A 23,891-nucleotide genomic window follows, 5' to 3' on the forward strand; every position below is an offset into this window, starting at 1 on the left:
GTCCCTCCTGGTGTTGAGAACTTCCTTCAGCACCCCTACGATGGTGCCCAAGGTGGAATTGATGGTTCTGAGTTCCTCCCTGAAGCCCATATACTGTTCCTCCTGCAGGCGCTGGGTCTCCTGAAACTTGGCCAGTACCATTGCCATCGTCTCCTGGGAATGGCTGTAGGCTTCCATGATGGAGGGGAGGGCCTCGTGGAGAGTGGGTTCCCTGGGCCTGTCCGCCCCCTGTCGCACAGCAGCCCAGTTCCCCTGTGTTCCTGGGCCTCCGTCCCCTGGACAGTGTGCCCACTACCACTGCCCCCAGGTCCCTGTTGTTGGGGTGGTGGGTTAGCCTGGGTTTCCTGTAGTGGTGGACACACTGCTGATTGACGTGTCCTGGGGATGGAGGTATGGGCCCGCTGGTTGTGTGTTGTGCTGGTGTTTCCAGAGGGGGGAAGCTCTGTGGTGGCCTGTGACTGGGTGTGGGGAACCGACTGTCCCGAGGTCCCCGATGGGCCGGGCTGGTCATCTAGATCCAGTTGGACAGAGGTGCTGTCATCACTGTGGGCCTCTTCGGTTGGTGGTGTGGACATGTGTGGACCCTCCTGTCCGGTGACGTTGGGTGGGGTCCTGCAGGGGTATAAAAGGATGTTTATTACATGTGTATGTGCCATGGTGTGCAATGGGTGGGTGACCGTGTACCCCAGTGCTTGCATTCCTTTGTGGGACCTTGTGTGATGATGGTTTAGGGGTTGTATGGGTATGTGCAGTGGGCATTCTTTAGTGATGTGTGTCCATGATTTGTTGCTGCATGCAGGGCTTGGAGTTAGGATGTGTGGTTTGTGATGTTGGGACATTTATGAGGTGTTAGAGTGATGGGGGTGAGGATGAGGGTGGGGTATGTGCTGGCATGCAGGTAGGGTGGGGGATGTAATAGTTAAGATTTGACTTACCAGAGTCCATTCCTCCACCTACTCCTGCGAGGCCCTCAGGATGCAGAATCGCCAAGACCTGCTCCTCCCATGTTGTTAGTTGTGGGGGAGGAGGTGGGGGACCGCCGCCAGTCCGCTGAACCTCCAGGTGGTGTCTGGAGACCACAGAACGCACCTTCCCCCATAGGTCGTTCCACCTCTTCCTGATGTCCTCCCGATTTTTTGGGTGCTGTCCCACTGCGTTTACCCTGTCCACTATTCTTCGCCATAGCTCCATCTTCCTTGCAATTGAGGTGTGCTGCACCTGTGCTCCGAATAGCTGTGGCTCTACCCGGACGATTTCCTCCACCACGACCCTTAGCTCCTCCTCCGAGAACCTAGGGTGTCTTTGCCGTGCCATGGGGTGGTGTAGGTGATGTGTGCGGTGGTGTGTGGGATGATAAGTGTGCTGATATGTAGTGGTGTGTAGTGTGAGGTGCGTGGAAGTTATGTCGGTGATGGTGTTGTGTGCCTGTGGATGCTAGTATTGTTGATGGTGGTGTCTCTCTATGGCCTTCGTTCGTGATTTTTGGTCGTAGGGGTTTGTGGGTGATGTGGGTGTGTGTTTTATATTGTAGTGGGTGTGTGGGAGTGGTGCGTGTATGTGTATCAGGTGTGTGTATTTTGAATTGTCCAATGTGGTGGTGTTTTGTAAATGTGTGTATATTTTGAGCGCAGCGTTGTGTACAGCCAATGGAATACCGCGGTTGGGAGACCGCTGCGTGGATTCTTGTGTCGTGATAGTGTGGGCGTATTTCTTTTGGCGTGACGGTGGAGGTTTTGTTTTCGCCAGTTTATCACTGACCTTTGTTGTGGCGGACTTTTTTGTTGTGTCTGACTTTTGGCAGATTCCGTGCTGTGGGTCATAATAGCTGTGGCGGTTTTCCGCGGCGGTGTGTTGGCAGTCTTCTGCACGGCGGTAAGCGGCATTTACCGCCAATGTTGTAATTACCGCCTCAGTCTTTAATCTTAGAATGCAGTGGCATCAAAATTACTGGTGGTTTCTTATATGGAGACAACAGCATGTGTTTATGATGCTGTCCCGGAAATGGCTGAAATCCCAAGCCTGATGTGGCTGAGATTTTCTGGAACGTCCTTCATCTTTCATACTTTCTTGATGTTTTGGAGGGAACGTTATCATCTGATACAGATAAAGATTGAGGAGAATGACTTCTAAATGTTTTATGTCTCTTCTGTGTCATTTAGAGCATTCTCATAATACCGCATCACTCATCTTTTGTACTTTCTCTGCTGTCATCAAGGCAGTCATCCACCTTGTGCTAGGGAGACACAGGAGACTTATTATTCCTGGCTGGAATGAGTTCTTCTCATCCGGGCAGAAGGACGGAATTAACCTCCTCTTGAAGCCTTGTTTACCTTTCATACTGACAAATAGCACAAGCCTCAGAAATTAGACCCTATTAAATTAGGAAGTCTGATTGTGGAGATATAAAACCAATCAGGTAAGCCCATCCACATCCAGCCAATAAATGTAGGCCTTTATCAGTACCAATCAACATGTTAATACAGTGTAACAGTATAAGTATTAAGAAAGGTTATGGCCCCTATGTGCCACTCACTTCCCTATTTGCTGGCCACTATCTGAATATGCAACAAAGCGCATCCAACCGCCCCTCTACACAAGGGAAGTAAGCCCCAGCCTGTCACGATGAGCAGGCAAGTCTGAGCCAAATTGAGCTCTGCTAGGACTGTGTCCCAGGCCCCCAAGCAAGCGGTTCCTTTCTGGGATTTTTATTTTAATTAGATGTGGCTATTGGTTGTCTGGTGAGACAGGACTGCCTCAGTGAGTATGAAAGGAAAGCAAGAGGGGACAGTGAGGTAATGGAATTTACGGTGTGCTAGAACCTCTCCCTCCTCTCCTTCCCTAATCCTTCCAGTAAATTCTACTTGTGAATTTTGCCTTGCCAAAGTTTGCCAGGATTGAATTTGGCAGTTTGGTTGTGATTCCTGCAGTAGTTTGCATTTTGGTCCTTCCTCAGGACTTTGGAGTAGACGGTTTTCAAGCTGCTTGACTATCAAGAGCCACTGCCCGAAAACACCCGAGGTTTCCAAGCCCTACCCTTTCACATTCCAGGCCGTCCACTGAGCTTCTGGCGCCTTTCTGCCCCCCCCCCCATGTCATCAGCCAAGTCTGAAAGTGCTAAAGGCAGTGTTCCTCCTTCTTATAGAGTGTGGCTGGGCAATGACATGCCCAGCAAGACAGTGCGGCCTCCCAAAGCAGCACGTGCACAGAGCTGTCTGCCTTGGCTTCAGCTACTACCCAGCGCGGCTCATCAGCGGCCTGAGTTACAGCGTTATATGAAGTTCTCAGTCCCAGCACATGGATAGGGAGCAGAATGTAAATCAATGCAAAGAATTCCTTGCGCCTTGCAACAAAGTGGTAAAAGATATGATTAAATAGTAAAAATAAAAATAGAAACAGCATAGCGCAGCTCACCTGTCGTCCGTGAGGTTATAGAAGAATACAGGAAGACGGGCAGTGGGGAGGAGCATTTAATCTATTTCCCATAAAAATAGAATACAGATTCAGGCTATTGGGATTGTAGATCCCCGGGATGGCGAATTTGTGTAGGAGTACAAAGTAAGGAAAGGGACGAGGAGGACAGAGATGAGGGTTAATGAAATATTGCTCTGATTGCAAGCGCTGACACTGTAGGGTGAGGTGTTGACCAGATGTAGAAAATACATTCTATTTCAAAGTTATCTCTATGAACAAGGTCACAAAACATGTGGCATTCTTACTGCACTGAATCTTGCATGTATCATCATGCATATCACCCCTGTATATTTAGGTAGGACTGACCTGCCGAAAATTGCCTGGTTAAAATTGCAGGGGGCAGAGCAACATGATTTAGTTCACATATCGAAGTTTAACAGCCCACTTGTAAACACGGCTTTGACTTTGAAGCAGATGGTATCAAATAATGGGTTTATCAGACCCGTCTTCCCCAGAGATTGCATACAATGATTGTAAAAGGGGACAGTGTTGCGTGGTCTTGCTACTTTGCAATGCACATAAAGGTCATTAAACCCTTTACCCTTGCTAGCGCGCCTGGTCCTTAGTAAGTAAACTTACAAGGGGATGCGTATAGGCCGATAAACCTTTTGGATCGCATGGAATATCCTAATTATGTAGTGACCAATGGCATCAATAATCAGCACAACCAATTAATAACATTAATATTGAAGCAATTATAACCATCAATTCATGAATACTCACGACTCCATAAAGCGTTTTAACAATTTTTATTTCCCTATTAGTCACAATACTAAGTCATCAAGTTAGACCGAACTTTATTCAATCCACAAAGAATTAGTTCATTATTCACCATCAAAACCATAAACTAATCAGAACTTGAGAAAACACATAATAGAATACTTCGACGTAAGCCAATAAAGATGAATACGATGACATTAATAGCAGAGTTCAGCAAGTAGTTTGTCAGTCATTTGTCACTCTCAAATGTCACCCCTTAAGAAGCCTACCTGACCCAGATTAGCATCAGCATGTTGGGCTTCATGCAAAACATTTTAGGAAAACATGAATTTGGAAAAACATCTAGCTACGAGAAAACTACAAAACAGCGCAGTTGGTACCTAGAAGAAAAGGCACAAGTTAATCAGTCACGTTGTCATAGCTACCTGTCCACGGAATGGATCAGCAACAAAGTCAGTCTTCGTCTTCAGGTCATCAATAGATCGGCAAGCCTCAGGCTCTCAGGGTATGAGCCCAATGACAAAATCTCGAACCACGTCTCCTGACATCATCAGCATCTCACTCCTATTCTCCAGCATCTGAAGTTTTAGCCCCTTGTCATGACCTTTTATTAGGGTCTCCCGGTCCATCCCGCTATTTTCCAATTGGTCAGTCAGTCAGCAGATATGACTCTAACCTATAATATTAATTTTCCAAATCTATAAATTTTAATATTAGTCCTTTCACATCACACGGCTTGGTTCACTATACGATGTCCTCATCATCCGGCTCTTCAGGTATCGAAAATGTTGCATGTTCCTCTTCAGTCAGTTCTCTCATTGTTCAAGTCCTGGGAAAGTACATTAAGCCTACTCTACACATAATTGTATCAAATTGTTTTCATCATCTCCTGTCCGCCAGTGCATTGCGGAAAATTCTAGCTAAACAACTTTAACATTGGGTGGTTCAGGGTCAGGTTATGCATTCAGCTTCTTCTGCAGAGCGTTCGAATTTCAGCTCCTCGTGTGTGAGGCCTGGAAAGAACTAGGCCTTAACCATAGCTAAGTTATCTTCTATAAATTAATGTAAAACATAGGTTATACATCTTAATATGATATATTACTACATTATTCTTTCACATTTCCATTATTTCACACATATTTTAGTAATTTTAGCATAGCTTTGTATAAATGGCTGCCAAACCCCATGGTGACAATTTCAAACGTACACTTTATTTTCTCTACAATTAATTTCTGTACAAACTTTTAATTAATTAAAACACATAAACATCCATTAGTAATTTCTAATTAACATATTTGTGTCAGCAGTCCCTCCTCTGATGAGTTAATATGTCATCACACCTTTCTTTATCCGCATTTCATAATTCTGTCTCAGTTGTATTTGCCTTCTTCTCACATTTCCCCTATTAATTGTTCCTCTATATTGTTCTTCCCTCCTCTGATTATTTTTGGATCTCTTCAATTTTATCTTTTTCCATAATTTACATATACCCCATAATCCTAATATGCAAGCAATCACAATTAATATTCCCTGTACAATTTTTAATAATACCCCATTCCAAATTTGGCTAAGCCAGTTGCGCATGGAGGAAATCCTTTTCCAATCTTTCCCAAACAACTGATTCTTTCAATTCTTTTAAGTCCTTACTAGAATTAGTTAAGTTAGTGAATAAGTCTCTTAAATCCTTATCATTATTGGGTATAAATGAACAACAATGCCTTGCATTAATCATCCTACAGACTCCACTGTCTTTTGCTAAAAGTATGTCTAAAGCAAGCCTGTTTTGAAGAGTCATAGCTCTATCCGCGGTTGATTTAGTATCTCACAGGAGTATTGCCACTGTAAAATTTGTCAGCATGTTATTCACAATAGTAGACAACTTTCGTATCTTGATTGCATTTAACTCCCATTGAAGGAATTTCTGCGCCAAAAATATTTCCCACGATTGTAGAAGAGGTTTCCCTCCTCTGTTGCTTATGATGTAATTCAGTCACTTCCGGAAATTTCTTTAAGTCATCTATCTGATAAATTTTAGGGAAACTATCCCCAAATAACATGTCCCATACTATCCTCTAGTAAGACAGTAATAAGCATTAAGTCCACAAATATAATAGATCCCAGGAATCGCAGGGTCCTGACCATTCAGCATAAAAGTCCATTTACTCGGAAACAAAAACACATGCCTACATTCACTCGTTCCCACAAATAAAGTGTCTGCACGTGACTTTGGCCTATATATACAAAGCTTCCCTACATGTAATGCATCTAGTGCTAGTTTCACTTGCGTTTTAATAGCTGTGTAAGCATAATCATTCTTATAAGTCCTTTTCTCTAACCCTTTCATAATTTTTCCTTCAATGCCTTTCTCCTATCATCAGTATGTCCTATAAATTTCTTTTCTAGAGGTGTAAGCAAGCATGTCAAATTGTTTCTGTGAGCGTATGCTGTCCCAAAAGTTATTGTCTGTTTGAAAAATCCTCTAACTAATACTATATCATGTTCTTTGGCCACCTTACTCAGGTATCTAATAATAGGAACAAATGAGAACACTACGTCGTAGTTAGAATAATAATATTGTAAGTACTCTTTGTTATAAAATCTTGTTAGTAGCAAACTACAGCTTATGCCATATGTTAAGGGAAGACTACGGTACATAACTCCTTCCTCTACTGATGAAGGAATTTGCGTACACAAGACAATTCCTCGCATTCATTGTTTCAACATACTCACTCAACAAGCGATAGAAAACGTTAGAAGAAAGCTCTCCTTGAGCATTTGTATAGCCATGGAAGTATTTTTCATCTAACCTAAATCTCTCTAAATCTGTTAGTGTAGTAGTTTCAGGAGCAGAAGTAATAGTAGCCTTTTTCATATCATAAATAGAAATTCCCACAATCATTATTATGAACATTATTCCACACATACCTGCTAGTCCAACACTCATGTATCTACAGCGCCTAATATTTCTCTCTTGGTTATTTAGCTCAGCCATGATCTGTAAAGAATCAGAAAGCAGAAGTAACTCTTAGATAAGTGCAGTAAGAAAATAAAAAAAATGAAGGAAAAATTATCTTCTCACAGTTCAGTTTCACATGCAGGAACCCCCTTTCTTCTTTGTCAAAATTGATTAGCAGCTTGTCACATCCGGTTTTCAATTGTCATTTCAGGTTATCAATGTCTCTTTCAGTTTTAGTCTCTTTCTTAAGTTTTTCAGATTAGCTCAACAATTCAGCTTCTTAATCACTTTCAGGTTACATCAAAATACTGACTCTGAACTTCTCTATAAAACAAAAAGACATAAACTCATGTTGCCATTCGTTGGTAGCTGCATATGCTCACTCAGGACCTGCATAACGTCGACTTGCTATTATCTTTCTTTTCAATCTTCATTCACCACCTAATTCTCCTTCACTTAATTCTTCTTTTCTGGTAGTATCCACTTCTTCTTCTATTGTTCCATTTATGACCAGTTCCTCTTTCTTCCCAATCTGCGATTCAGGCCAATTATCTCCTTTTCTTGTTCCGTCTGTCAATATTCTTCTAAAGATAGGACTCTTTTCTTTCTCCTTCTCTATGGTGTTTTCTCTTGATGGACCTGCAATGGGTTTAGGAGGAGTTGGATCACTTTGACTTTGATCCGTCTCATCTCTTTCACCCTCTCGGTCTGGCACTTGTTCTGTCTGCTTTTTAGCACCGTCTGCTTCTGGGAGAACCTCTGCTGAGCTAGGCTCTCCTGCTGTATCTGTTAAGATAGGTTTCTGCACACCCTCCTGTAATTCTTCACTTTCATCTCTTACAGGGGTGAACAAGCTCTGGTTCAACTTCAGGCTCTGTAGGTTCCCTTTCTGACACAGGTGCGGTGATCTGCTTTCCTATTGTTGGTGCTCTCAACAACACATCTTCATGCTCTGGTGGACATACATCTCTCTTTGTATGGCTTGCGTGTATCCAGTTCAGAAGTCTGGCACATTTCACAGCTGTCGTAGTTGTTAGCACCACTTTGTAAGGACCCCCCCAATGTGGTTCCAAACAGGTCTTTCGTACGTGCTTTTTAACGACGACCCAGTCTCCGGCTCTCAGATTGTGACCTGGACCGTGGATGGGTGGCAGGGTGGTGGCCTGCACCTGCTGAGAAAAAGAGCGAACCACATCAGCCAGACCTTTGCAGCAGTCCAACACCATATCATCAGTAATATTGACAAGTGCATTGGCTGGAACTGCTGGTAATCTCATTGCTCTGCCCATGAGGATTTCATGGGACGGCAGCCCTGTCTTCCTGTCAGGTGTGTTTCTCATTGACATCAACACCAAAGGCAATGCATCTGGCCATTTCAGATTTGTAGCTGCACACATCTTGGCAATTCTTGATTTCAAAGTACCATTCATTTGTTCCACTGCTCCTGACGCTTCAGGGCGGTAGCTACAATGCAACTTTTGCTTGAGGTCTAGTGCTGCACATAAGAGTTTAATCACCTCGTTATTGAAGTGAGTTACCCTACCTGATTCTAAAGAGATCGGGAACCCGAAGCGTGGTATCAACTCCCTGAGCAATAACTTTGCTACAGTTAGACTGTAATTTTTTCTCGTGGGGGTATGCCTCAATCCAGTGACTAAAGAGACACACCATCACCAATACGTACTTCAAACCTCCATATGCAGGCATTTCAATGAAATCCAATTGCATTCTGCTGAATGGACCTCCTGCTCTTCCAATGTGGCTCAAATTCACCACTGTCTCTTTTCCCACGTTGAGTTGCTGCCAAATTATACAGCGATGACATACTGCCTCCGCTGCCGGCCTGAATTTAGGATTAAACCAATCAATCTTGAACAATCTGACCATGGCATCCCTTCCAGTATGTGCCTGCCAATGGTAGTAACAGGTCATTTGTGACAAAAAACTATTGGGCAGGACCATCTGACCCTCCTCAGAAATCCAAATTTCATCAAGTCTTTGGACACATTTTAATTTAACCGAGAGTCGTTTCTCTTCTTTATCAGCATTATCCTGCAATGTTTTCAACTCTTCCAGAGTATCAATCACCCTTAATGCCAAACTTGTGCAAGTACTGTCTTCTTCGGGCATTAACTCCCAATTATCTTTATACGATATACAGTTCAATGCGCCAAATCTTGCGACTTGATCCGCATATCCATTTCCCAATGAGATGTAATCCTGTGCCTTTTGATGTGCACTGCATTTTACCACTGCAATTTCTTCAGGTAGCTGTATTGCATACAACAACTCTTTTATCTTGTCGCCATTTCTCACTGGTGTGCCAGTAGAGGTCAAGAAACCTCTTTGCGACCACAATTGACCAAAATCATGAACAATTTCAAATCCATATTGGCTGTCAGTATAGATTGGGACTCTCAATCTCGCAGAAACATGGCATGCCCTAGTAAGAGCTACCAATACTGCCACTTGTGCAGAATATACACCACGAAGCCAAGAAGCTTCTAATGTGCTTGTGATTGTGCATACAGCATATCCTGCTCTCAATGTTCCTGTACCATCTCTGAGGCATGAACCATCAACAAAGACAATTTGGTCATTTTCTTCCAATCGTGTATCTCTGATATCAGGCCTTGGTTTTGTACACAGTTCAGTTACCTCAAGACAGTCATGCTCAATGTCTTCCTCTTTTTCAATTTCAACAGTATCACTTAGAAGCAATGTTGCTGGATTCAACACTGCACATCTTTTCAATGTTACATTTGGAGCACATAATATGCTCGTCTCATACCTCATCAGTCTTGCACCAGTCAAATATTGTGTTGTCAGTAAAATCTCTACAGAGTGTGGTACAATTACCGTCAAAGGGTATCCCATCACTGCTCCCTCACATTGTGAAAAGGCCGTGACCAACTGCTGCTACTACACGCAGAAAACCTGGTAAAGCTGCTGCAACCGGGTCCAAGGTAGCTGAAAAATAGGCTGCTGGGCGATATGCACCTCCATGGACCTGTGTCAAAACAGACAAAGAACAAGCATCATGTTCATGACAAAACAATGTGAATGGCTTTGTGTAATCAGGCATTCCCAAAGCTGGAGCTCTGCACAAACTCTCTCTCAACTCAGTGAACGCTTTCATCTGATCCTTATTTAATGTAATTGGGTCTGTAACTTCTTTATGTGTCAACTGCTGCAATGGTTTGGCAATCTCAGCAAAATTTGGAATCCACTGTCGACAATACCCTACCATTCCCAGAAACATTCTGACATCTCTCTGTGAATTTGGAGGACTTCTCTGCAAAATCATTGTAATCCATTCTCTGGATATTCTCCTTGACCCTTTCTCAGTCTGGTGTCCCAGGTATTTCACTGACTTCTGACAATACTGCAATTTCAAAGGTGACACCTTATGTCAGAATTTTCCCAAATGATTCAACAGGACAATTGAGTCGTACTTACACTCACCCCTTGTCCTGGATGCAATCAGCAAATCATCAATGTACTGCACTAGAGTCGATTGGTACGGTAGTTCCAATGACTCCAAATTCTTTTTCAGGATCTGATTAAACAAAGATGGTGACTCGGTATACCCTTGTGGAAGTCTGCAGCAGCTGTAGACTCTGTCTAGGAATTTGAAACTAAAAAGAAACTGACTATCCTCATGAAGAGGTACGGAAAAGAAAGCTTGTAACAAGTCAACCATTGTGAACCATTCTGCATCACAAGGAATCTGAAACAGTATCACTGCTGGATTGGGCACTACCGGACAACACTTGACCACCATGACATTCACTTTTCGCAAGCCCTGCACAATGCACACTTTTCCACATGGCTTCTATAAGCCCATTATTGGTGAATTACATGGAGTGCTCAACACTTCTTTCAAAACTCCTTGTTTCAGGAAATCTCCAATTATCTGCGCCACTTTCATCAGGACATCCTGTGCCATGTTATACTGTGGAAGCTGTGGAAATACTACATTCGGCTTCAATGTGATCTTAATTGGTTCCACTCCCTTAATCAAACCTACTTCTTTTCCTGTCAAATCCTACACATTTTCCTGTACTGTTCCCTGTAAATCTGCAAGTAATTCTTTCACAGTAAACATTGGAAAAAACACAATCAATGGGTATTCCTCATTAACATTGTTACTCATGGTCTCAGATGTCTGCTCTTCCTCATTATAACTATTAGTTTGAACCTATATTCCAGTAGTCGTACAACTAATGGAACATTTTGTCTTACACAATATGTCCCTTCCCAATAGGGATACTGGACTTGAGTCACAGACCACAAATCTTTGCAGTCCCTGGAAGTTACCAATTTCAACCTGTACCGGATCTGTGATTGGATTTGTCAATTGTCTTTTCTCTACTCCTACAACCTGAACTGACCTTCCTGAAAGAGGTAAGTTCAGAACTTATGCACTTCTCACTGTAGAGCGTGTAGCTCCAGTGTCCATTAAAAATGAGACTTTGTAACCCATCACCTTTCCCTTCACAAAAGGTCCTCTCTGATCTACTTCTAAGGATGCTGCAAGCATACCTGGTCCTTCATCTGAACTGTCACTGATCCATTCATCGTTTATTTCATCCTCACTATGAAATGGGAATCGGTGTACTGTGTCATTACTTCAGTCTTGTCTCTGACCTGTGACCTGCTGAGTAAGCATCATCTGTTGCTGTTCTATCGGGGCTTGAGGTATCTGCCTTTGCGGTCTGGGTCCATGGGAACCTGCTGCTGCATTGGTTGCAACTGGGTCAATTGTGCATGCAGCACTTGTACCTGCTGCATGGTTTGAAAATTCTGCACTTGATTCTGAACATTCGGATTAATTCCTCTCATTCTTGGGACATTCACAGTTTGAAATGTACTGACATCACCACTTTGCTGAACAATACCATCCTGCAGTATCAACGGCACTCCCGCTTCTAGTGTTCCACGTTTCCGCACAGATGAAACAGTAACATCTTTTTCATCCCCTGCATGTCATTCTGAACTACTGCAGTACTCAAGTCTGGACCACGAGTCATGTTGCCTCCACAACCCCTACCTCTCATCTGAGGTTGGAAAATGACAGTTCCCTGTTGCGTCATCTGTTGAACTAAGGCTCCTTGCACTTCTGTTTGAGCTGCCTTAATTTGCATCACCATTGCTTTCTCCATCAACTTTTTCTGCTTCAGTTCAGTCTCATCACTACAGTATTCAGCATAGTGCAACACCTCATCAATCGGCTTTGCTTGCCAACTAATCAAATGACTCTTAATCATTTGCCCTATTTCTGGTCTCAATCCTTCAACAAACCTGAACACAAAGTGCAACATGTCTTTCTGTTCAATTGCTTCCTTGCCACTGTACTCCTTGACTGCGTTGAACAATCGCTCATAATAGGTATGTATCGACTCTTTAGTTTCTTGCACTGTCCTGTCAATTCTCTGCCAATCGATATTTTTAGGCGAGATTCAGGAACTCAATCACCTTATAATAATGTTTCATTACTTCAGGTGATGGTGCACCTGTAACTCTATCCCTTCACTCGTTGGCCAATCCACTGCCCTCTTACATTCGACCCTCAAATCAGCAGAAACCACCATTTCCAACAATAGATTCAAGTCTTCCCAAAGACATTTAGAAAGTTTCACAAATCTATCTGTCTGCTGGTACCACTCAACCGGTTCCTCCCTCAGTTTTGGGTAATCATTTGTGAATGACAGTATAGCACTCCTGTTCCATGGAACATAAACAGACTGCCCTCCTGGAATTTCTCTCATCGGTAACATTTTGACTGGATCTTTTTCTTTTTGGGCACCTTCAGACCCTTCTTGTGAATCTCGTTTTTGCTTGTCCTTCTTCTTTGCCCATCTACCTTCCCACTTTTCTAATGCTCCCCAAATCTGAGCACTCTGCAACAATTCTTTCAGATGAGCCTTCATTCCTGCTGTCCTCATGTGCTCGAAATCCTTTGCCTCGAAATCTAACTTGTAGCTTCGTTTCAAATGCTTTGTTCTCTCAATCTCTATATCATGTTTGTCTGCCTGCTCTGTCAATTTCTGATGTATCTTACTCACTTCCCTTGTAATCCTTGGGCACAAATACCTCAGCTCTTCTTCTGTGTAGGATTCTAACCTGTTTATTCCCATCGTTCCCTCAACAAATTCAGTTACTTCTGTAGCTAGTCTTATACGATTTATCTGCTCTTCACTCTTGGACGTATTTCGAGGAGTATTCAAATTATCCAACCATTCGCTCAATTGCTGTGCTGTTAATCCCTGTAACAAGATGTTACTTGCATTTGGCAATGGCACCTGTTGCATTGCTGCACCTGGAGTTTGCGGCGTCAGATGTTTCAAACTTTGACTCACACTGGCCATTTACTGCATCTGGAAGCGCCACAAGTGGACTAAGATCCATTAATGGTCTATATCCATCAAAGTTCTGACCCATAGATGATACCACCTGAACATGATCACTCACTCTCCTCCTCGCGAGGCTCTGGGAAATGTCACCCTGATCTCCTGTAACTGTATTCTTTTGCGCACATAATGATACCGCTGGACCAACAGTAATTGGTAGCGATATTGCATCTGGAGCTGCCCTGACACTTGCATTTTGTGAAAAGGCTACTCCCATAGTCTGATTCATCACTGGTGTCACATCTGACTGTGTCCCTGTCACTGGCATAAACTTCGGCAGACCCTGGGGCTGTGCCTGAGGCAACAACATTGGAGTCAGCTCAGTCTGAACTAGCATTGTCCTCGGGAGCGCTTGCTCCGATGGCACCACTAAGTTCGAAGCTGTCTCAAGAACTGGTACATCTGGATAAATTATCTGTATCAATGGTGTATGCATCTGTGCTTGTACCACTGGAGTAGTCACAGCAATAGGAGTACTCTGCACTACCCCTTGTACCTGTCCATTATCTGTCTGCACTGGTCCCTCTGTCCCTTGTGCTGGAGCAGTTGGGGCAGAACTTTTACTTAGACCCCCTACATGTGCCACAAATGGAGGAGGTCGATCCCTCAACAACTGTGTAATAAGATCCTCAACATCTGAATCTTCTTCTTCTACATAGGTCTTTTTCTTCTTCTTAGTCCCCGAACTCTTATCACTCTTAGCAGCATCTTCCTTTTCTGACTCATATTCTTCTGCGATTGCAGGAAATAATTTAATACTCTGTAATGTCTCTGTTCTCCATCTTTTCTGTTCCCAATCCCACCTTGCTTCTGCCAAGGACTTTTCTACCTTCTTTATTCTCCTCTGAAAATTCATCTCTTGTTGCTGTCTGGCTACTAGCTCTCAAACCGCTAAAGCCTCAAACTGTGCTGGCCTCAGTAATGGCTTTGTCTCATGTAATGTCATTCGCAATTCATCCAGAATTCTCAAATTAAACGTTCTGTGCTCAGGAAATGCTAGAGCTCCCAAGTTATTTGTCATCTTGCACCACTGTTTTAACCAAAGACATGGCGCAACACCTCGCTCCTCCATTACAACATATGCCGGATAATTTTTTGTATGGTCGGCTCCCCCACTGTCACCTTAATGTAAGAATCACCTTTCATGGCAATTCTAAACACTTTGAAAAACGTAATTTTCCCTGTTTTATTTATTTCGATTCAATAATGAAATGGCTTTTACTCCCAAGTTTCCATTCACCTGCTTACTCATCCAGTTGCCTGTTACGGACGGCTGCCAATCCGTTTGCGACTCTTCTTACTAACCAACCTATCCCAGGGCAGCTCACTCTGACATCACACTCACACACTGCGTCTGACAAAGTCTTGTGGCTTGGCCTCCTAAACTTCAACTCACAAAAAACGAATGCAAAATATTGCGAGCACTTAACCAAAAATCATTAACCAAAATATTACGGATTTTCACTAATGGCCCTTTCGCTCATGTAGCTATTGATCATTCTCAGTCTCCCACATTTGCAAGCAAAATTTGACTCGCAAATTTCACTCTCAACTGATCAATGGGTCTGTCCTGGTGCACATAGGACTCCCCAAAACTCAGTCGAAAAAGTTATCTTACTCGCTTAACTCACACACCAACTTGTTGACCACGCCCAATCAACCTACTAAACCAGACAGATTACAACATATAACCAAGTACCTCCTACACTTGTCAATATACTCCGGAGTCTTAGACCACACACGGTCCCTACATCGCCAACAACCACATGGACAATGTTTGAGCACAAAGCGCCACACACATTTGAAGTTGACGACTTCCCTACCCTCATGCTGCGGAGTATGCACACTCCTACTAAACCTCATCTTGAGTATGCAAACTCCCTACTTTACCTCTCATACATCACAATTCACCTGCAATTTACATAAGCCTTTTGCAAGCGCAACCTACCAATTCACACCATCACAAAACACACCAAGAACATACCCAACTTTTACTAGCGGGATCCAGGATCTGGGAAAGTCATTTCTGGGCTTAAGGGGATATCATCTTTGCTACAATTGCCATTTCAGAAAAACTAAATTCAAACCTCATAAAATTCGAACAAGTAACCCTAACTTAAAATGACACCATAACCAGTAATCACCACATAACTAGTCTTCCAAGGAAACTAACCATCAAGCTGCTACCAAAAACTGCTAGCGCGCCTGGTCCTTAGTAAGTAAACTTACGAGGGGATTCGTATAGGCCGATTTACCTTTTGGATCGCATGGAATATCCTAAGTATGTAGTGATCAATGGCATCAATAATCAGCATAACCAATTAATAAACATTAATATTGAAGCAATTCTAACCATCAATTCATGAATACTCGCAACTCCATAAAGTGTTTTAACAATTTTTATTTCCCTATTAGTTACAATACTAAGTCATCAAGTTAGAACAAACTTTATTTAATCCACAAAGAATTAGTTCATTATTCACTATCAATACCATAAACTAATCAGAACTTGAGAAAACACATATAGAATACTTAGACGTAAGTCAATAAAGATGAATACGATTACATTAATAGCAGAGTTCAGCAAGTAGTTTGTCAGTCATTTGTCACTGTCAAATGTCACCCCTTAGGAAGCCTACCTGACCCAGATTAGCATCGGCATGTTGGGCTTCAGGCAACACATTATAGGAAAACATGAATTTGGAAAAACATCTAGCTAGGAGAAAACTACAAAACAGCGCAGTTGGTACCTAGAAGAAAAAGCACAAGTTAATCAGTCACGTTGTCATAGCTACCTATCCACGGAATGGATCAGCAACAAAGTCAGTCTTCATCTTCAGGTCATCAATAGATCGGCAAGCATCAGGCTCTCAGGGTATGAGCCCAACGGAAAAATCTCGAACCACGTCTCCTGACGTCATCAGCATCTCACTCCTATTCTCCCACATCTGAAGTTTAACCCTTTATCATGACCTTTCATTAGGATCTCCCAGTACATCCCCCTATTTTCCAACTGGTCAGTCAGACAGCATATATGACTCTAACCTATAATATTAATTTTCAAAATCTATTCATTTTATCACATGGTTTGGTTCACTATACAATGTCCTCATCATGCGGCTCTTCAAGTATCGAAAACGTTGCATGTTCCTCTTCAATCGATGCCCATATTGTCCAAGTCCTGGTTCAAGTTCAAGTACATTTAGCCTACTCTACACATAATTGTATCAAATTGTCTTCATCATCTCCTGTCCTTCGGTACATTGCAGAAGATTCTAGCTAAGCAACTTTAACATTGGGTGGTTCAGGGTCAGGTTATGCATTCAGCTTCTTCTGAAGTGTGTTAGAATTTCAGCTCCTCGTGTGTGAGGCCTGGAAAGATCAAGGCCTTAACCGTAGCAAGTTAACTTCTATAAAATAATGTAAAACATAGGTTATACATCTTAATATGACATATTACTACGTTATTTTTACATTTCCATTATTTCACATGTCTTTTAGTAGTTTTTGCATAACTTCATATAAATGGCTGCCAAACCCCGTGGTCACAATTTCAAACGTACACTTTATTTTTTCTACAATTAATTTCTCTACAAACTTTTCATTAATCAAAACACATAAACATCCATTAGTAATTTCTAATTAGCATATTTGCATCAGCACCCTTATACAGAGAAAGCATGGCATGGATGAGGCAGTTTTTATTTTATCCCAGCTTGAAAAATCCCACCTGTTTCATCGCGGAAGATGGTGGATGAATTTGCTTGAATAACACAAAAAACCTTGGAGATCAATATAAAGTAGCATTCTGTGAACATCCATATTTAGCCCAGAGTCCATGAATGGATGGTATAAAAAAACCAGACTTCACTATCTTTCAGTGAAATGAGGGGTAGCATGAATTGGTGCTGCATTTGTTTTATTTAAACTTACTGACCTTGGAGGGATAGAAAGTAATTACTCAGTATTTCGTGCCCAAAAGGGAAGCCTGGCAGGAAACAAACCTGTACTTGTAACCCACATAGATATTGCAGGATAGATTGACCATTTATTTCTGGGATAATGGAGCTTGTGGAAACAGTCACCTAGACCTCTCTTACACTGATTACTCAAAGTGTTGATGGAATTACCAGGGGCAGTTGAATGAAAGCAGTAATGACCCCAGACCCTTTTATCTTGGAGCCCAAGATGGGTGAACATGCGATGGACAATGTCTTTCATCTCAGATGATGAAGCTTTTTATGTTCCGGAGTAAGTGAAGAGTTGGCACGAAATATACCGTCCCTTTACTTTGCCCAGTTTAGGGCTTTTCTCTAAAGAGACAGCTCAAATATTACATAAATCAAACCCACGTTTTTACCCTGGAGGCAGTGAAAGGTTTTTATTGAGTGAGTATATTATTTTCCGAACTGAAACATTAGAGTGATTACAAGAAATTCCCTGCGATGCAATGGATGAATTGCATTAAATGTTGATGCCCCATCCCTCTCCAGAGAGACCAAGGAGAGAGGTTGTTTTAGATGGAGTTACTATTTTCTTCTTCTCTAGTGTCATGTATACCTACTCTGCTTCTCTCTCTTTCTCGCAGGATGGTTCTGGAAGGGAGCACGGCTGACGCGGTGTCCTCACAGACCCTGGATCTCCGCCGCACCTGTGCCAAAGCCTCCCAGATCTTTTCGTCTCCTGGGGAGGCCTTCATCTTAAACAAGGATTCAGTGAAATATGGTGAACTCATCGTACTGGGGTAACAATCATGATCATTGACTTTGTGGAGCCAGACAGAGCCTGTTGTAAATTACATTCATATATGTGGTGTACAGCTAATACGTATAGTGTTGTTTATTGCTAATTCAAAACATTATGTTTCATCATCAAAAGTGCATCCATCAAAAGAACTAAAGCAAGTTGTTAAAACAGATAAAAACAACAATAAATATCTTAAATAGGCACATACAGGATTTCATCAATCAGTTGCAATCACAGAAAGACCGTTCAGGGCATGTCTTTATACAATGTTTAGCGCTTTGGTTTGGAAATAGCCACAATTTTACATAATCTATATGCTTCTGGTCAGTAGACTGGGAGATCTTCACAGGGGAACAATCTAATTAGACCTTATTTTTGTGTAAAGGGGGCAGAAAAACAGCACATGTTCATCGCTTTGACACATAGTTTTACAATGCAAATAGCAGTGAGACTCCTGATTCATCTTCCTTCAACTTACGGTAGAGGCTGCTACAGGAAGGGACCCATAACAGAATTGGAGAAACAAGGCCTGAGCAAGTGTTGGGCGAATAAAATCCCAAAACTCCTCAACCTTACAGACAGACTTATGAGGAGAAACACACCTGTCAAACTCCTGAGGAAGGATGTGTGGGCTCTACATCTGCTGGCTTTGTCTTCCACCAGTTTTTCACAGTGACTGCCTCCACTATCCAAAAGGTCAGTGGTTCTCTCAAAAACTTTCCTTGGCCCCATTCAGACTAACCCTTTTTAAGCATCCCCAACCCTTCTACTTTCCCTACCCCATTGGCCAAAATGACATCCTCCAAGCCTTTCTTAAGATGGGGCAATTCGTCAGAGCTCTAAATTCGAATCCAGTACAACATGGGTCTTAATGCTAGCACTGACTCTATCTCATGGATCCCAAGTTCAGGCAGAACTGAACCAATTGTGTGCCCTTCCCTGAACTCAAAAGACCTTTGAGAAAGTTATTTTCTGCTATACTGTGTTGCAATGGCTCATAGTTCTGTCCTGTACAGTGCCGCCCCCCTTGCTTACACCTTTGTAAATTTCCACTGCTGCAAGAATAGGAGACCAGGCAGTTTTGTTTGGCAGTCTTCTGAATGTCACCTGTCTGGTGTTTCACAATTAGGGTAATCTTTAGAATCTGCTGGTTGCAGGATCCTGACTCATCTAACCTAATGCCCAAATAGTCCCGTAACCTTTCCAATACCTCAGGACCCACCCTGATAACCCCTCTCACTCTGCCTTTTTTGGTGTAAACCATGAATTTGGTCAAAGAGGTGTTGATTTCAAGGTTGAAGTCTCTGCAAAATTGCTTAAAACTGTCAATCAAATTTTGCACACAACCCTCCTGGTTTTAGACAGCAACAAAGTATCCTCTGCAAAAAGGAGGGCTGATATTTTTACCCCCACCAGAAAAAGCGGAATCATTCACACAGTTCGATAGACAAGCAGTATAGTTGTTAATATATAAGAGAAAAAGGGTTGCGGCAAAAACGCAGCCCTGATGTACACCTTAGTTAATGGGAAAATAATTGGTTATTCCTTCTTTCACCCCCACACCTTACATTTGCGTAGTTCACCTCATGGAGAAATCTAATCGGGCGAAGGAGGCCATGTGGGGGTACCCATTACCTGGAGGACTTCCATTAGCTTCCCTCTAGAGACCAAAGTAAAAGCGGCGCGCAGATCGATGAATGCCACATAAAGATTACCCTTTGCCATATCTTCCGCCTTCCATTTGACCAGGGGAAACTGGAAAGCCTGGTCAATGGTGCTTACCTTATGCCTGAATCCTACCTGGTTCTCCTCACGCCAGTCCAACAACCGCTCAGGTACCTGCTTACAGAATATTTGTTGAAGGTTGTCGAGAAGACTAATAAGGCGGTAGTTGGAGGGCACACTGGGGTCTCCCTTTTTAATGATTTGTACAATCTCCGCCCCTTTCCAGGAAGGCGAGAGTAGCCCCTTTGCTGCAATGGCACTGGAGACCAGATAAACATAAGGGACTCATACCTTTAAGTTTAAACCATCAGCTGAAATGTTATCAAGACATGGGGCTTTCTCTGGCTTGAACAAGACCACTGCATGTTCAGTTTCCTCAAGGAGAAAAAGTTACTGGATGAGAAATCTGACTCCTAATACTAGGTGCGCCCCACACTCAGGTTGAATCTCGAATACATAATTGGGGGAGTACAGTCTCACAAAGTGGGCAACCCAGTCACCGGGTAGAATGGAAATTCTGCAAGGTTCACTAAGCCCCCTTTACTCCTGATAATCAAGGGCCAGAACTTCTTCTGGTCACCGTCTAGTAAGTCCGCCCACATATCCTCCTCCTGTCCTACTTTTGCTGCTCTTATACTTAACTAGCCCGATAGTTGGCCCTATGCTCCCTTATGGCTGGGGTCCCCCCCCTTTTTATTTCTTTTTATCGCTTGTAAGAGGTCTGTCTTAGCCTGTTTGCACTTGTCGTTGAACAATCCTCTTCGTGGTTTAGGGAAACCCACACTCTCTTTAGTTAGGACACTCCTCAGCTTAGCAAATGCTATTGATGCTCAACCAGAATCAGATCGTTATTCGCCACAATTAGCACACATTCTCTCCATATGGGTAGCCAGGATGGAGTACATGGCCCTAACTCCCTCCTACAAGGAGCCTACTATTTTCAATCTCACATTCCTTCTAAAAGCCAAAGCCTTCTGCAGCTGTGGCACAAGGGAGGGTCATTGAAACATTTTTAAGTTTATTGACAAAAGGATGTGGTCACTCTCTTCTCTCTCCAACTATAGCCATATCGTCCAGCTTACTCCACAGTTTTACATCCAAAAGGATATATTCAATTGTACTCTGGTAAGCGCCCCATCTGAAAGTCAGGGCAAGAAGCTTATCTAAAGGAAAGCGACCATGGTATGTCTGAATCCCATGTGGGATGGTCCACAACCTGGAGCGCTGCTCTTGAAAAATGTCTCCTGTTCGGGGGGGCCTAGGTCCAGAATACCCCACACCCTGTTTTCATCTCTAGACAGATTGCTAGCCAAGATGTTTGGCTCAAATGTAAGATTGAAGTCCCCTGCTACAATCACATGATGAGTGTTTGCATACTCTCTTAGTTCTCTGTCCAGAAGTTGTAGTGTTTTCGATTCTTGTCTGTAGCTACTGCTCCTATTGTAGATATTGATGATCATAAGGGTGTGTGAATTGGCCCTAGAGAAAACCGGTCCTTGAACATCCGGGGAATCCTGGAACAGGGGCATGACGGAATAGGGAAGAGTGCCACCAGAAGGGCACCCAGCACTCAATGCAACTCTGTAGCTTCTGTAGCCACATCTGTTCACTTGCTCTAATCCCATGTTTCCTGAAAAAGGCAGATGTCAAGATTATCCACAAAAATGCCCCAGTCCGGATCTCCTAATAGACCCCTAATTCCAGCAGTGTTCCAATTTAACTGGAATGGGATGGGGAGGAAGAATGGGGCTGCACTAGGGCCTCCAGAGCATCTCTCCGGGTGCTTTCTGTATGAGTGGAGAGCACTATTAGGGTGGGTGTGCTGGGGTAGGTCGTAGCACCAATGGCACCCAGGTGGGCTCCATTCTCATGATCAAGAGGCACCAGCCTAGCTGTACTAGAAGTTTCACCTATGCTTTCTAGGCCCACGCTCCCATTACTAATGGGACATTCCTGATTAGAAGAGAGTCAATCGACCTGTTAATGGGGAAGAACTGTTGAGTGAAACAGGGCTGTAACATGGGCCCGACTGCACCTGGTGCGGGCATACAGGCTGTAGTAGGCAATTACCTGCTCTCACAAGGAGAGGGCCTGGAGGGGGTAGGCGATGAAGATAGACAGCGTTCCACCAGGTCAGTTTCCTTACTAGTCAGCCCCGCCGCTCTCTGATAAACCCAGTAAGGGTTGAGCTCGACCTTGCCTTGACCCCACTTTCCGCTTCTCTCCACTTCAGAATCTTAAGCCAACCAGGCAAGTGAATCCTCTAAGCCAATCCTAAACTGATACAGTAGCTTATTGAAGGGCAAGGGAGCAGGGAGTCAACACCTTTGTGGTGCGTAGTTAGAGTAAGGAAGGCCAAGATTACCTCTTCCCAATTTGAGTGGCGACCCTGCAGTCCAAAAATAACCCAGACTTCACCCTGGGATCCTGGGACGCACAGTCACACAGTGCTAAGGCAGTCATGCACGGGATCCACTTATTCAACAGTCCCTTGTGTGTGGCTGGATGGTACTGGTACATGATAGGAGATGGAACTGGAACAGTGAAGTCACCACACTAATAAAAGGATGAAAGGGCCAAGGTAGGTGGCCCTGCCCTGCCTACATCTGGTGCTGATGGGCACAAGATGGGCCTGCCCTTGGCCCGGGCGCATCTCGTGCCACAGGGAAGTTTTTGACGCCTTATAGCGCGTCGGCAGAAAGATACAGGATCTTCCTCCTCAGGGCTTATGGTGGTTGTAGGACTACGTTTCACTAGTAGAGTCTCTAGCAGCAGGCATACAGTGTCCTGTGCCGCACAGGCGTTGTTTCCGCTTCATAACGCGTCAGCAGCAAGTTGCAGACCTCTCCTCCTCAGGGCTCACCGTGGTTGTGGGACCACGAGTCCCTAGCAGAGTCTCCAGCATCAGGCATGCAGTGTCCAGTGATGCGTGGGAGCAGTTGGCGCTTTATAGTGCATCTGTAGCGAGATGCCTGCCCCTCATCCTCAGGGCTTACATTGGTTGTGGGACTACAAGTCCCTATAAAAGTCCCCAGCAACAGTCCTGTAGCGTACTTATTTTTGAAAATGAACATGCAGTGTATTTTGCACAGCCATTGAAACTTTAGAAGAGAACAGTTTGGGTGACAAAGAAACAGAATGCAAGCCAGATTAGTAATACATTCAGTCCAGTGAAGGGTCAAAAAACAAAATAATTTAAAAATTATTGTATTTGGTTCTTTGAATCGGGACTTCAAATAGGAGCAAGAAGTAGTATGTCAGCATTTATACATTTGATTTTATATCAAGGGTATTTCTATTGTGTGACCTAGCCCTAAGTCGGATGCAAATCGCTTTACAGTGGCATCAGAGTTATGTGCAATTATATGTGTTACAAGTGCATAGGCAGACGGTTGATGTGTGAAATCCAGAGACTTGGCGTTTGTGGTGAGGAAGCGGACCAAGACATCCAAGTGCATGTAGTTCTGTGAATGCATCGTTCTCCTCCATCTTGATTGCGTCTAGCTTGAGTAAGACAGCAAGCTTTATAAAATGAATAAGAACCAAGCAGCATGTCTGATTCCAAGAGAGATCTGGAGATGGGGTGCCTTGTGTCAACATACTGTGTTAATGTATGCGATCTCTTAATCAATCTACAAGACTGGTAAAGGTCCAGGTACAGTTTATATGCTTTTAAGTAAGATTAGAACTTTGGGAGACGTATTACCTGTCTTGAAAAGACGAGTTATGCATGAATGTTTAGGCCTTGAAAAATGTCAATTATATAACCAGCTCCAAAGGTCCGGAACTTAACAGATCGTACAGTTATGTATGCAACTTGTAATCAGTATTTTATTGAACTAAACCTAATAGACCTAACA

At 43.2% G+C, this 23,891-nt stretch overlaps 1 protein-coding gene across 3 annotated transcripts in view; it reads left to right on the top strand.

Moving 5' to 3' along the window:
* The window catches only part of PELI3 (pellino E3 ubiquitin protein ligase family member 3), a 243,360-nt gene that overhangs the window by 63,946 nt on the left and 155,523 nt on the right, over positions 1-23,891 (top strand). For all 3 annotated transcript variants that reach the window (XM_069207963.1, XM_069207964.1, XM_069207965.1), the window contains exon 2: positions 18,149-18,304. In XM_069207963.1, the coding sequence (XP_069064064.1) occupies positions 18,150-18,304 (155 nt within the window). In that variant the 5' untranslated portion in view covers position 18,149. The remainder of the gene's footprint in view (positions 1-18,148; positions 18,305-23,891) is intronic.

This window comes from Pleurodeles waltl, chromosome 9 (genome assembly GCF_031143425.1).
Source record: "Pleurodeles waltl isolate 20211129_DDA chromosome 9, aPleWal1.hap1.20221129, whole genome shotgun sequence".
Classification (NCBI taxonomy): Eukaryota; Metazoa; Chordata; class Amphibia; order Caudata; family Salamandridae; genus Pleurodeles; species Pleurodeles waltl.